A 13,988-nucleotide genomic window follows, 5' to 3' on the forward strand; every position below is an offset into this window, starting at 1 on the left:
AAATAAAAGTTTAAAAAAACAACGACACGAAGGCAGCTGGTTATGACACTTTTATTTCCAAACCTGGAACCGTGACAACACATTTTAAGGCTACTTTCACAAAAATATCTTTTTCTCTTGGGATCAGATACAAAACTTCCACGGGCTGGGTTTTCAGAAGAAAAGCACAGGGACGTTTGACACGGGTTCGACTGGAGTCTTCAGAGACCCAGAGCACCAGAAGAGGTCCTACACCTGCAGGAATGTGTGTATTCCACTGTTTAAGAAGAAAAGCTTTATTTTGACATGTTCGGTGACCCCATCGTGTCAGCCTCTGCTTCCTGCGAAGCTTCCGGAGCTTCTGAGGAGCACCTTCTGCGGGTTCCTGTAACTGAGAGGAACCAAAAAGCTTCCTATCCGGGTGTAGGGCATCCCGCCGGTTCAGGCGTAGAAGATGAGCTCTGGGATCTGCCCCCCCTGCACGCCGGTGCCGTTGGTGCTGTCCGAGGAGCACTGGAACTGGAAGGTGACCTTGCCGCTCTGCACCTCCGTCATGCCCTCCTGGCCAAAGTAGCTGAGCTCGTTGCCGTCCAGGACCACGCTGGCCGTGTAGAAGGTGTCGGGCTCGATCTGGACCGGGTGCTCGAACCACACGGGGAAGGTGGCGCTGGAGCCGTCCGAGAAGTACTTGACCATGCGCTGCGCGATGGGCACGCCCTGGCGCTTCAGCTCCATCTTGGCGCCGTACTCGGCCGAGCCGCAGCTGGAGCCGTAGAGACCGAACCCGGCGATGAAGATGCGCTTGTCCACAGCGAACTGGATGCTGTCGCAGCGGCCGCGGTACCGCCACTGGTTGCTCCGGTAGGCGCAAGACTGGAAGCGGTGGCAGCGCTGCGGCGCCAGGCCTTTGCGCGGCTTGCAGCAAAATAAGAGTTCGGGCTTTTTGGCGGCGGTGAACCACAGGAAGATGTCGTTGGTCTCGGTGAGCGTCAGAACGCCCGACTGCGCCGCGCCGTCGGCAAAGTCCTCCAGCGCCATGGCGGGGATGCGGATCAGGTAGATGGCCTTCCCCAGCGCCAGCCGCTTGTTCTCGATGGTGGGCGGCAGGTCACGGCGCTGGCACTCCGCCTCGGCCCAGCTCAGCGCCGCCTCGAACACCACCATCTCCTTGGCGTTGAGCGTCTCGCGCCGCAGGATGCTCTCCAGCGTTTGCGCGTCGATGTCGCAGAAGCCCTCGGAACGCAGCGCCAGCTCGGCCTGGGCGTCGATCACCTCCCAGCAGCGCTGCGTCAGGTCGGGCTCCTCGAACAGGCAGCTCTGCGACAGCAGCACGCAGGCGTTCCTGGCGCTCAGGCTGGTCTCCAGGAAGTTCACGCAGGCCCTCGCCAGGTGAGGCACGATGTACTTCTTGGCGGCGTAGAGGGTGGCGAGCACCGTGTCTGCGCACAGATCGATCTCGTCGCAGTAGATGTATCTGAAGGTCACACACACAGACACCCGTTACCTTGACGACAGCTTCGGCATGTGTCATCAAGCTGAGGGGACGAGCGCAGAGGAAGCGGTCTGAGAGTCCGACAGGGCAAGAAGGTTCGGACGCTCCTCCACAGAGCAGTCGCAGCAAGTCCCGGACAGAAAGGAGAAGAAGCGGCGGGAAACAGACGTACTTCAACATGGCCAGGAAGGACGGCGGCTCCACGTCCGGGATCCGGATCTCGTCTTGGTCCTCGGCCAGCTCCCCGTAGAACATGGCGTGGAACACGGAGCTGCCCACGGCCAGGACGTACTGCGGGGAGGAGGGTCAACACGAGCCGTCTTCACGTCAACTTCACAAATGTTTTGTTTTAAACAAGAAGAGAAGACCCCCGGCTGATACCTTGTGACCCGGCACCCGCTGCGTCCCGCCGGGAGGCCCGACCACAAAGTGGACGTCCGCCATCATCTCATTGTTGAACATGACCGAGTTCCTGCAGGGAAACACAGCGGCGATCAGCAAACACAACATCCTCTGGTCCGGGAGGAGGACGAGGAGCTCCTCCCGGAACCTCCAGAGGGGCTCACCTGGACCTTCATAGACAGCAGGCAGACAGAGAGCAGAGAACTACCCGGAAATAACCCCACAATGAGCAAGAACTCAGATTCGGGACCAACGTGGTTCAAGATAAACGGGATGGCTTTCTCCCCCCTCCAGACTGACCCCTGATCCCCCGATCCCCGACCCCTCACCTCTCCCGGATGGTGGGGTAGAGACCCTGCCAGTTGCAGCAGCTCCGGGCCGAGCTGGTGTTGTTGTTGCTCCGGTTCTGCTGCTGGTACCGCTGGATGGAGGAGGGCGGGACCAGCTTCTTGCTGGGGAACAGCTCCGCGGCCATCCTCACCGGTCAGGCGGCGGGCCGGGGCATGGCGGCGACCAGGACCGGGACGGCCGCTTCCTGGCCCAACCCAGCACTCCCGACGGACAGCGGCGGTTCTGCTGCTCCGCCGGAGCGGCGGGGCGGGGCAGGAGGGTTCGCCGGTGTCCGGGGGCTGCTAACACCCCGGGTGGATAGTTAGCAACTTTAGCAAAGCTAAGCTAGCTAAGCTAGCTAGCCTGTTAACTTTAATCCGCGGTCACTCGCTACGCCGCTCCCACGCTAGCGGTCCGCCCGGTTGTCGAAGCTGCCCCGGTGCTCGCCAGCTCTACAGCTACGGTAAATCGTCAGCGGTTATTTCCTACCGGCGTACGAAGCCGATTAGGACGGACCGACAGGCTGAGGAAGTTTGTTTACAGCCTCCGTCTTCTTCTTCTTCTTGTTCGCCTGAGGCTCCTGCAGCAGGAAGTGATGCAATGGCGCCCCCTAGTGGACAAAGGTGGAACTGCAGCGTTTCAGACTTGAGGAAGAGGAGGTTCTCATCATCTTCTCATCATCATCTCATCTTCTCTTCTTCTTCTTCTCATCTTCTCAAAGGAGCAAATCAGATTGCATTCCTCTGGTTTCCTAAATCAGATCTTCCCTGCCGATTATCCGATAACCATCTACATCCAGAGCGATTTGCAGGTGCTGATCTTCACTAGGAGGACAACATCTGAGAATAACACCTGAGTACTTGAAGAGAAACTTTACTCAACAACTTTATTCAACTTGCATCTTTCAGGATGTCATTGATCAATGATCAATGACTTACAGTACAAGACACCTCCACCACAAAACAGCATCTTCACTCATTCCTGGCTTTTCTTGACACTTTGGGGAGAAAAGTCAGTCAACTTGCACTTCGGTGACCAGCAGAACCAGAAGAACCAGGCCCATCCTGGTCTTTCTGCAGGTCCGTCACCGTTTCCTCTGGTTTTATTGATTCCTCAGGAGACGGGCTGGAGAAGAAGCCAACCTCCAGGAGAGGAAGCGGCCGTCAATCAGCTGAATATCAGCGGGAAAATCCAGACCAGCGACAAGTCAGAGGGAAGGAGGTGAGAAGAAGAGCAGGAAAAGGTAGAAGAAGATGGGAAAAAATTCTGGAGGTTGAAGAAAACAACAAAGAGCTGGATATTATAGAATAAATAAAATATATAATAGCGATAAACCACTAAGAGCTGAATATCAGATCATAGATAAATGAAAACAATTTTACAGTAAGACAAATAAAGATAAGAATAACCAACCGCGTAATTCATTAAATAAAGATGAATAAATAGCTAAATATTATATAAATAATAAACACCAAAGATCTGTGATACAATAAATAAAATAAATATTAGCCAGTGATAAACAACCGAGATGCCGATACGATGTCATGACTCCAGACGGACGGCGAGGATCCGAAGGTGACCTCCGGAGCAGGTCCAACAGAAGGTTCCTGCTCCAGAACCTTCTCCGCACCCAGGAAAGGCACATCGGGCCCGAGTCCCCGACGACCCCGGGTCAGATGAAGACCTTCGCCAGCGCGTCGGCGCCGGCGCTGCCGACGTAGCACCTGCTGGGGTGGAACGCCACGTCGTGGACCGACTCGTCGAACTTCTTGCGGTGGGCGGTGAACTCCTGCACGCACGTCTTGGTCTCCATGTTCCACAGGCGCACCGAGCAGTCGTGACCTGGAAGGAGGGGGGGGGGCGTTGCCACGGTGACAAGAAGGTCGCAAAGCAGGAAGGACCAGAGCGGCGGCGTGAAGGACCTACTTCCTGACATCAGGTAGAGTCCGTTCGGATCCACGGCCAGGCAGGTGACGGCGTCCAGGTGGGCCACCATGGAGTGGAGAGGCCTCCCTGCAGACACACACACAGGTCAATAACACACACACACACACATGAATACATATGCACACACACACACCTGTGTTGTTGTCGTAGAACAGGATGTGGCGGTCCTCCCGCGCCGCGATGCTAACGGGCAGCGTGGGATGACTCAGCACTTTGTGGATCCGGCAGCCGCCGTCTGGACAGGAAGAGGTTAAAGCGGGTCACGGCGCCCCGGAGCTTCGGGGTCACGGACGGTTCCGGTTACCTGGCGACCCCGAGGCCTGCAGCTTCAGGACCGGCTGCTGCGTCTCCATGTTGAACAGGCCAAGATGGCCGCCGCTGAACGCCGTCACCATGTAGGCGGAGTCACCGCCGACCACATCCACCGAGGTCGGGACGCCGAGCTCTGACGACGCACGCCGTCAGCCGTCGATCGTCTGACGAAACGTGGCGAAAACACGCGTCGGCGGGAGCTCACCTCCTCCCTGGTTGAAGACGGCGAGCGACGGCGAGGCGTCGTCGGCGCTCCACAGACGCACCGTCCCGTCGGCGGAGCAGGAGAGCAGGCGGCGGTGGGCGTGGCTGTAGACCAGCCCCCACACCGAGTCGGCGTGGCCTCGCAGCGCCGCCCGCAGGACCAGCGGCTCTGCGGGAGGACCACACCTTCAGCCGTGCGGGCGGGTGGGCGGGCGGGCGGGAGGGCGGGCGGGCGCCGCCGGCGACCCCGAACGTACCGTAGGAGTCGTAGGGGTCGGCGTTCAGGCCCGGGGTGTTCCAGCTCCGGATGCTGCCGTCCGCCCCGCCGCTGAAGATCTGCTCGCCGCTCGCGCTCATGGTGACGCACAGCACGGCGCCGCTGCAGGACCAGACAACCAGACAACTACCTCAGCGCACGGCTGGCGCCGGCTCGACACGACCTCCTCGCCCTCACGCCACGGGTTCATATCGGGGAATATTTCACTTCGGTTCAGGCGATCAATAAGCTGAGGATCAGTCACCATGAGCTTAGTGAGCAGGTGATCAATGAGTAGATGATCCATGTGAGGGTGATCAATGAGCAGGCGATCGATCAGTAGATAATCAGTTAACAGGTGATCAATGAGTAGATGATCAATTAGCAGGTGATCAATGTGCAGGTGATCAATCAGCAGGTGATCGATGAGTAGATGATCCAAACGAAGGTGATCAATGAGCAGGTGATCAATCAGCAGGTCGTTCTTTAGCAGGTGATCAATGAATAGACAACCCATATGAAGGGGATCAGTTAGCAGGTGATCAATGTGCAGATGATCGGTTAGCAGGTGATCGATGAGTAGATGATCCATGTGAGGGTGATCAATGAGCAGGTGATCGATGAGTAGATGATCAATGAGTAGATGATCAATGATCAGGTGATCAATGAGTAAGGGATCAATTAGCAGGTGATCAATGTGCAGATGATCAATCAGCGGGTGATCGATGAGCAAGTGATCGATAAGTAGATGATCAATGAGTAGATGATCAGTTAGTAGGTGATCAATGAATAGATGATCCATGTGAAGGTGATCAATGAACCGGTGATCGATAAGTAGATGATCAGTTAGCAGGTGATCAATGAGTAGATGATCCATGTGAAGGGGATCAATGAGCAGGTGATCGATGAGTAGATAATCAGATAGCAGTTGATCAGTTAACATTTGATAATCAACCAGCGGGTCATTGGTTAGCATGTGATCAATGAGTAGATAATCAATCAGCAGGTCAATTTTTAGCTGGTGATCCATGATCAGGTCATCAGTTAACAGGTGATCAATGAGCAGGTGATCAATGATTAGATCAGTTAGCAGTCTGTTAGCAGGTGATCAATGAATGTTAGCAATTAGCAGTTGATCGGTTAACAGGTGATTGATGAGTACGAGATCAATGAATAGATGGTCAGTTAGCAGGTGATCAACGAGCATGTAATCGATGAGTAGGTGATCTACGTGAAGGTGATCAGTTAGCAGGTGATCAATGAATGTTAGCAGTTAGCAGTTGATCAGTTAGCAGGTGATCAATGACTAGATCAGTTAGCAGTCAGTTAGCAGGTGATCAATGAATGTTAGCAGTTAGCAGTTGATCAGTTAGCAGGTGATCAATGAATGTTAGCAGTAAGGAGACGATCAGTTAGCAGGTGATCAATGAAAGTTAGCAGTTAGCAGTCGATCGGTTAGCAGGTGATCAATGAAAGTTAGCAGTTAGCAGTCGATCGGTTAGCAGGTGATCAATGAATGTTAGCAGTTAGCAGTTGATCAGTTAGCAGGTGATCAATGAATGTTAGCAGTAAGCAGACGATCAGTTAGCAGGTGATCAATGAAAGTTAGCAGTTAGCAGTCGATCGGTTAGCAGGTGATCGATGAGCGTGTGATTGATCGTCAGCCGATCAGGCGATGGATCTGACCTGTGTGCCCTGAAGGTGTAGACGGGCTCCAGGTCCAGAGCGGCGCACCTGCGAGCAGAAAGGGGGCGGGGTTACACTTGTGGGCGGAGCCCGCGTGGCGTCCCGTAGCCCCGCCCCCTCACTTCTTGGCCGGCGCGGCGCCGCCGAGGTTCCAGAGCTTGAGGGTTTGGTCCTCGGAGGCGGTGACCAGGAGCGGCTCCAGCGGGTGGAAGGCCAGGCCTCGCACCGAGTCCAGGTGGCTCCTCAAGGAGAACCCGGGGCTCCAGGTCTTCTGGACGGCGTCCTGAGGGAGGAGCTCGCATCTCCTGCGCCCGCACGCCTCCTCCGCCTCCTCCGACACCGCCGGCCCCGCCGGCTCGCCCGGGACCGGGTCGCACGGCGCCGGGAGGACCTTCGTCACGGGTTCTGACCGGAAGGAGAGCGGGAGCTCAGGAGGAGCGCGGCCCGGACCTTCATCGGACCAGGGAGGTCCTACCTTCATCTGGACGCTCCGTCAGGCCGGGAGCCGAGGGACGCCGGGGAGACTGATCTTCTGCATCTCGCAGGCTGGAGAGCATCTCCTGGAGCTTGGAGCGGTTAGGTCCTGGAGGAGGACAGGAAGGAGCGGGGGGAGGTGATGGACGGACAGGAAGTGGACAAATGGAGGTTATGGATGGACAGGAAGTGGACAAATGGAGGTGATGGATGGACAGGAAGTGGATGGAGGGAGGGGAAAGATAAACAGGAAGTGGATGGAGGGAGGTGAAGGATAGACAGGAAGTGGATGGAGGTGAAGGATGGACAGGAAGTGGCCAGATGAAGATGAAGGATGGACAGGAAGTGGACGGATGGAGGTGAAGTACAAACAGGAAGTGGGCAGATGGAGGTGAAGGACAAACAGGAAGAGGACAGATGGAGGTGAAGTACAAACAGGAAGTGGACAGATGGAGGTGAAGGACAGACAGGAAGTGGACAGATGGAGGTGAAGGACAGACAGGAAGTGGGCAGATGGAGGTGAAGGACAAACAGGAAGAGGACAGATGGAGGTGAAGTACAAACAGGAAGTGGACAGATGGAGGTGAAGGACAGACAGGAAGTGGGCAGACAGAAGTGAAGGACGGACAGGAAGTGGACGGATGGCGATGAAGCGCCGACAGGAAGTGCGGTCCTTACTCTTGGCGCCCTTCCTGCCCCGGCGCTCCCGGCGGTACTGCTCCTTGAGCTGGGTGAGGAGACCCTGGTCCACGTCCCAGGAGACGCCCCGCTCTGGAGGACAGAGAAGGTCCTTCGTCAGCGCTGGGAGGAGGCGCCGTCCCAGCGGGCGCAGGGAGGGTTGGATGGGTTGCTAGGCAACGGTGGAGAAGGGGGCGGAGCCGGGCGGGCGGGAGCTGGACTTTAGAACATAAACAGTGAAAAGGCACACGTGTCGTACATGTGTGTGTACTTGTACGTGTGTGTGTGTGTGTGTGTCTGCAAGAATGCATAAGTTTGTGTGTGTGTGTGTGTGTGCATGCACAAATGAATAGGTTTGTGTGTGTGTGTGTGTCTATGTGTGTGCATAGTTTTATGTGTGTGTATGTCCATAAGTTCGTGTGAGTGTGTGTGTGTGTGTGTGTGAGGAGGGTAGGTGTGTGTCTGTTTGTATGCATAAGTTTGTGTCTATCTGTGTGTGTATGTTTGTGTGTGCATAAGTGTGTGTGTGTGTGTGTGAGCATGTGTGTCTGCGCGAATGCATAAGTTTGTGTGTGTGTGTGTGTGTGTGTGTGTGTCTGTATGTGTGAGAGAGTGTTTGTATGTGCATAAGTGTGTGTGTGTGTATGTATGAGAGAGTATGTGTGTATTTGCATAAGTTTGTGTCTATGTGTGTGTGTGTCTATGTGTGAGAGTGTGAGTATGTGCATAAGTTTGTGTGTGTGTGTATGCATGAATGTGTATGTGTGTGCATAAGTGTGTGTGTGTGTGTGAGAATTCAAATCAGCGGCAACATCACCAGGACACTTGTCCAGTGTCACAGTCTCACCCTGTGTGTCGTCCCACTGCTGCTCCCGGCCGTGTGTGTCTGTGGATCCTTCCAGAACGTCTGCGCTGGACAGGAAGTCGAAGCCTCTGAGGGCCTCCTCCGTGTCGGGGTCGTCGCTGAGGTCAGAGGTCGAGGAGGTCGAGGAGGACGGCGTCCTCTGCAGCTGAGACGAGACACGACCACAGGACCTCCAGAACACCATTCACACCAACGTGTGTGTGTGTGTGTGTGTGTGTGTGTTACCTCGGACGGCTCCAGGACGGCGCCCCCCCCCCTCGTCGCTCAATTCCCTCTCGATGAACCTGAAGGCGTCCAACATGGCGGCGGCGTCGTCCCGTCTGCCGGACAAGACGGCCGACATTTCAACCGCCGCCCGGCCGCCGTCTCCCCGCCCGCCGGCGCTCCCACGGTACCTGAGCGCGCCGCCGCCGTCTTCAGGCGACGGCGTCCGGGCACCGTTGACGGCGGCGTCCGCCGGCTGCTCGCCGCCCAGGCCCAGCAGCGCCCGCACCCGCCGGCTCCTCACGTCCAGGATGGCGTCGGCGTAGCCCACCTCCTGCAGGTACCTGAGCGGGCAGGACGACACAGCTGGACGCCTCCAGAGAACACACACACACACACACACACACACACACGCCGCACAAGAACCCGCAAACTCACCTTCAAACACACAAAGTCATCAGAGACACCGAGACCGAAGGACAGGAAGGAAACACCTTCGCCGCCGCCGACAGGAAGACACACCTCACTTTGAAAATCACCATGTAGTCCGAATCGTCCAATCAGAGGCCGGCCCTCACAGAGCACAGCGCACGGTCGCTTCACCCCGACGCCTCGCCGGAGCGCTGGCTTTTATACCCGACACACACACACACACACACTCTCGTACCAGCCTCTGCCATCGCATGAGCAGCCGCACAATCCTCCATTCACACACTTACACACACACACACACTCGCACAAAACAAGTGTTTGTAGGTTGAATTTGAAGACGGTTTCCATGGAAATGGCATAGACCTCCGTGTGTGTGTGTGTGTGTGTGAGTGCACTGTGTACAAACAGCCAATCAAAGACGAGTTTACTGGGAGAGACCGGCTTGACACACACACACTGTAAGGTTTACAATCAGTTTTAACCGTGGTTGTCCTGTGTGTGTGTGTGTGTGCGCACGCTCACTGTCTCAGCAGCTGCCGTCCCTGCCTCCAGCTCAGCTGATGGCCGCCGTCGGAAGGACTCGTCTCCTCGCCATCACTTTCATCTGAGACGAAACGGAGGTACGACCGCGCCTTCAGCTGCTGTCAATCAAGCGTGGCTCCGCCCCCTCTAGCCGCGCACGCTATCGTTAGCATCATTAGCATGGCTGGCATGGAGCGCCTCTTCTCACCTGAGTCGTAGCTGGGAGCCTGGATCTCCCCCTGGTTCAGCTCCGTCCCATACTTCAGCTTGTGGTATTTGGATCTGTGAGCACACACACACACACACACACACACACACACACACACACACACACACACACACACACACACACACACACACACGCGCACACACACACATACACAAAGATCTCTCACAAACCAGCCTTGATCACCAGCTCATTATCAGTGTAGCACGATGGATGTTAAAGCTAATGTGATGTTTAAATAAGCGCTTCCGTTTACATCAATTAAATATCAGCGGAAAACGACTAATTACAACCCTGGAGTGTTTAAAATAGAAAGATGGAATGACCTAAATAGGGATGAAATGTTAAAACGACTAATTACAACCCTGGAGTGTTTAAAATAGAAAGATGGAATGACCTAAATAGGGATGAAATGTGAAAAATTATAATTAGTTAAAAAAAAACAGACCTGAAAAGAGACAGGGGCTAAAAATATGAATAAAAACAGACATGAGAAGATTAGCAAATGGGTGCGGGTTCTCGTCGATAAGTGAGGGATCATCGGTGCGAACCGTGCAGCGCTCATGACCTATGACCTCTGACCTCTCCTGCTTCAGGACGAACTCCAGCATCTTGATCCTCCTGACCAGGTCCTTCTTCAGGTTCTCCTGCCCTCGCCGCTCCCCCTGCAGGAAGGCGATCTGGGCCTGGGGGGTGCGGAGGACAAGCAGGATGCTGAGACCCCTCGGCCTCCTCTTCCTGATCACCGGCTTCAGATCGATCAACTCTGATCAATAACGGCGGGTCTCCGTGACTCCATTATCGGACAGATAACTGAGGTTGTAATAGATTGTCCGACAATGGATGCACACCCCCGCGCCAGGGTGGCCAGACCGGAACCAGCCCCGCGGCAGCATCCGGAACTCCGCTTTGAGCGCCCGTCATTTCTGCGTCATCCCCGCCTCCCGCAGGATCCCCGCACATTCGGCTGCGCGGTTTTCCGAACCGAGTGCGTGTTTGAGCGCCGATGTGCGTCACAGTCCAAAACACAGCGGGAGCGCGCAATGCGGGGAGTCCCGAAGTGCGGGTTCTGCCAAAGCCGCGGGAGCTTCGGGGGGGAAATTCACGCCGAACCGCGCCGATGGTTTCGCCCCCGCGGGCCGCGGCGCCTCCGGTGCTTTCCCGGGCCGGAGGTCCGACCGGCGGACGGAAAACCGGAAACAATCACATTTGTCAACGCGGTCCGGGAGCATGACCGCGCAGCTCACCTGCAGCTCGGCGCGCTCCACCTCCCACTGTGCACGCTCCACTTCGTGACGGGCCCACTCGTGTCGGAGGAAGCGCAGGATCCCCGGGATGTTGTAGAGAGCCACGGTGGCCGCCGCCGACCCGCCGCCGTCCGCGGGTTGCGGGGCTCCGAGCACGCCGGGCCCCGCCTGCTCGTCCATGGCCGCCGCTCCGGGAGGATGCGGGCCGTCAAGCCACCGGAAGCAATGGCGCACCGGATATCCGGTTGGCTCCTTCAAAATAAAACCAAAATAAAACGTCTGACGCGATGAAAAAACATGACCAGAACTTAAATATACACTTTTATTGCATTTTTATCCTTCTACTGTTGTTGTCAACGTCATTTCTAATGTCTCTATTTGTATTTATTGCTATTGTTTAATGTCTTTTGTTACCTGCCACATTCAAATTCCCCCTTTGGCCACGATTAATGATCTTATCTTACGTCAAGACTCCTCTCTTGAATGATCACATTAATAATACTAATAAGACATTTTTGTTTTAAGTGTATTACTCAATGCAGCCTCAGGGCGACACGGGCCGGTGTCTCCCTGATCCGGTCCCAAGCCCAGATAAATGCAGACGGTTGCACCAGGAAGGGCGTCCGGGGTAAAACTTTTGCCAAAACCATACATTCAAATCAGTAATAATAACCAGATTGTACCGGATCGGTGGAGGACCACGTTCACAACCACCGCCATTGGTACCGATGACTTAGAGTCTAGGTCATCGGTACCAATGTTGGTCATCAAACTGTTGGATGAAGTGATGCAGAATATTCCCAGAAATGAGAGAGTGGTCATTGGTGCAGACTTCAATGGACATGTCGGTGAAGGCAATAGAGGGGATGAAGAAGTGATGGGCAGATTTGGTATCCAGGATAGGAATGCAGAGGGACAGATGGTGGTAGATTTTGCAAAAAGGATGGAAATGCCTGTAGTGAACACCTTTTTCCAGAAAAAACAGGAACATAGGGTAACTTATAAGAGCGGAGGTAGGAGCACGCAGGTAGACTACATCTTGTATAGACGAGGTAACCTGAAAGAGATCAGTGACTGCAAAGTAGTTGTAGGTGAGAGTGTAGCCAGACAGCATAGGATGCTGGTTTGTAGGATGACTCTGGTGACGAGGAAGATGAAGAGGACAAAGGCCGAGCAGAGGACAAAATGGTGGAAGCTGAAAAGGGAGGAGTGTTGCATGGTTTTCAGGGAGGAGTTGAGAAAGGGTCTGGGTGGTCAGGGAGAGCTTCCAGATGATTGGACAACAACAGCTAGTGTTATCAGGGAGACAGGTAGAAGAGTACTTGGTGTGTCATCTGGAAGGAAAGTAGATAAGGAGACTTGGTGGTGGAATGAGGAAGTGCAGGAGTGTATCTGGAGAAAGAGGTTAGCGAAGAAGAAGTGGGATACTGAGAGGACTGAAGATAACAGACAGGAGTTCAGGGAGATGCGGCGAAAGGTAAAGATAGAGATAGCAAAGGCAAAACAAAGAGCGTACGATGACTTGTATGCTCGGATGGACAAGTCAGGAGGGAGAAAATGATCTATACAGGTTGGCGAAACAGCCCCTGGAATTTTTACAAGAAATAACCGAAATATCAGAAAAACATTGCAAATTTATCTGTAAATTTCTCCCAGCACCTGCAGAAATGTATCTAAATATTTATCTTAATAAAATAAAAAAAAAGTGCAGATTTTGGAGAGAAATTGGTCAGGAGATTGCAAATAATTGTGCAAATATTTTCAGGGAACTTAAAATATTCATGAAAAAAAAACAGTCAGCAATAACTACTTCTTCTCTCAGCAGGAAGTTATAAGAGAAAATAGAAATAATTTCATGGATATTTGAAAAAAGAAACAAGTTAAATATCAGCAAAATAAACAAATACACAAATGGCAGCTAAAATACTTGAAAAATGAAATAATATCTGCGAAAATGCAAACAAATATTAGAAAAAAAAATAGAAATAGAAAAAAAGAAATACTAAAGATTACCATACATTTCTGCAAAGATATTTACATTTTTAAAAAATGTAGCAATTTTTTTGCTAAGCGATGAGCTAAACATTAGGGAAAGTAATTCAGAAATGTATTTGAAAAACGTTTGCCAAATTAGCGATACATTTCTTTCAACACTCGTAAAAATGCTTTAATATTAAAACAAAATTCATAGATTTTGACAGAAAAACATTGTCAGAGAAGCAAAAATTTATGCAAATATTTGGAAGAATTTAGAAATATTAGCGAAAATTCCCCAAACCGTAAGAAATCATTTTAAAGATAAGAATAAATAAATTGATGTTTGCAAAAAAAATATTCTAATGACAAGAAATTAGCTAAATGTCAGAAGAAAGAAATACCAATGCACTAAAAAAAGGCTTGAAAATTAGCAAATTGTAAATAAATTAATCCTGCTCTCAGCATCGAGGGGCTGCTATCCCAGCTGTGATTGGCTGAGATTGGTCATCCTGGACCAATCGCAGGGCTTCTTATAGAGACATTCAACCATTCTCCCTGTCATCAACACGTCTGCACAGTGTCGGGTCTACATGAAGAAGACATTTATAAAAATTAAAATGAATAACACCTGATAATCAGCTAAATGAACTGGGAATAATAAAAGTACTGGAAGAAAACAACATTATACAGAAATACTTCCAAAAGTAGCCATAACTTTCTGGTTCCTGAATCCCGCCGTCGCTCTGCAGGTGCGA

The 13,988-nt window shown here is 52.9% G+C and overlaps 2 protein-coding genes across 2 annotated transcripts; both read right to left on the reverse strand.

Moving 5' to 3' along the window:
• Positions 1-37: 37 nt before the first annotated feature.
• On the reverse strand, positions 38-2,776 carry btbd3a (BTB (POZ) domain containing 3a). Its single transcript, XM_086156667.1, has 4 exons — positions 2,203-2,776; positions 1,853-1,943; positions 1,644-1,762; positions 38-1,453 (listed from the first exon to the last, which is right to left on the reverse strand). The coding sequence occupies exons 1-4, from the start codon at positions 2,346-2,348 to the stop codon at positions 421-423; spliced, it is 1,389 nt and encodes a 462-aa protein (XP_086012793.1). The 5' UTR covers positions 2,349-2,776; the 3' UTR covers positions 38-420.
• A 298-nt stretch (positions 2,777-3,074) lies between these two features.
• Positions 3,075-11,464, reverse strand: strn (striatin, calmodulin binding protein). The gene is made up of 17 exons (XM_086156147.1): positions 11,257-11,464; positions 10,592-10,695; positions 9,992-10,065; positions 9,784-9,865; positions 9,021-9,173; positions 8,858-8,945; positions 8,608-8,770; positions 7,761-7,853; positions 7,084-7,191; positions 6,731-7,013; positions 6,609-6,656; positions 4,924-5,045; positions 4,668-4,835; positions 4,455-4,595; positions 4,284-4,385; positions 4,130-4,216; positions 3,075-4,045 (listed from the first exon to the last, which is right to left on the reverse strand). Exons 1-17 carry the CDS (start codon positions 11,434-11,436, stop codon positions 3,876-3,878), a joined length of 2,166 nt encoding a protein of 721 aa, XP_086012273.1. The 5' UTR covers positions 11,437-11,464; the 3' UTR covers positions 3,075-3,875.
• Between the last annotated feature and the right edge of the window lie 2,524 nt (positions 11,465-13,988).

The sequence above is a fragment of the Fistularia commersonii genome, chromosome 12 (genome assembly GCF_037954325.1).
Source record: "Fistularia commersonii isolate RoL2024-O1a breed Wild chromosome 12, RoL_Fcom_v1.0, whole genome shotgun sequence".
Classification (NCBI taxonomy): Eukaryota; Metazoa; Chordata; class Actinopteri; order Syngnathiformes; family Fistulariidae; genus Fistularia; species Fistularia commersonii.

What these genes read in the sequence shown, in the direction of transcription:
- btbd3a (XM_086156667.1), bottom strand. Translation starts at nt 2,348, where the DNA reads ATGGCCGCGGAGCTGTTCCCCAGCAAGAAGCTGGTCCCGCCCTCCTCC. An exon ending in AGCGGGTGCCGGGTCACAAG is followed by an intron (nt 1,763 to 1,852) that starts GTATCAGCCGGG and finishes TCCTCCCCGCAG; the next exon opens with TACGTCCTGGCCGTGGGCAG. An exon ending in TCCTTCCTGGCCATGTTGAA is followed by an intron (nt 1,454 to 1,643) that starts GTACGTCTGTTT and finishes TGTGACCTTCAG; the next exon opens with ATACATCTACTGCGACGAGA.
- strn (XM_086156147.1), bottom strand. Translation starts at nt 11,436, where the DNA reads ATGGACGAGCAGGCGGGGCCCGGCGTGCTCGGAGCCCCGCAACCCGCG. An exon ending in GGCTCCCAGCTACGACTCAG is followed by an intron (nt 9,866 to 9,991) that starts GTGAGAAGAGGC and finishes GTTTCGTCTCAG; the next exon opens with ATGAAAGTGATGGCGAGGAG. An exon ending in GGACGGCAGCTGCTGAGACA is followed by an intron (nt 9,174 to 9,783) that starts GTGAGCGTGCGC and finishes CTGCCCGCTCAG; the next exon opens with GTACCTGCAGGAGGTGGGCT.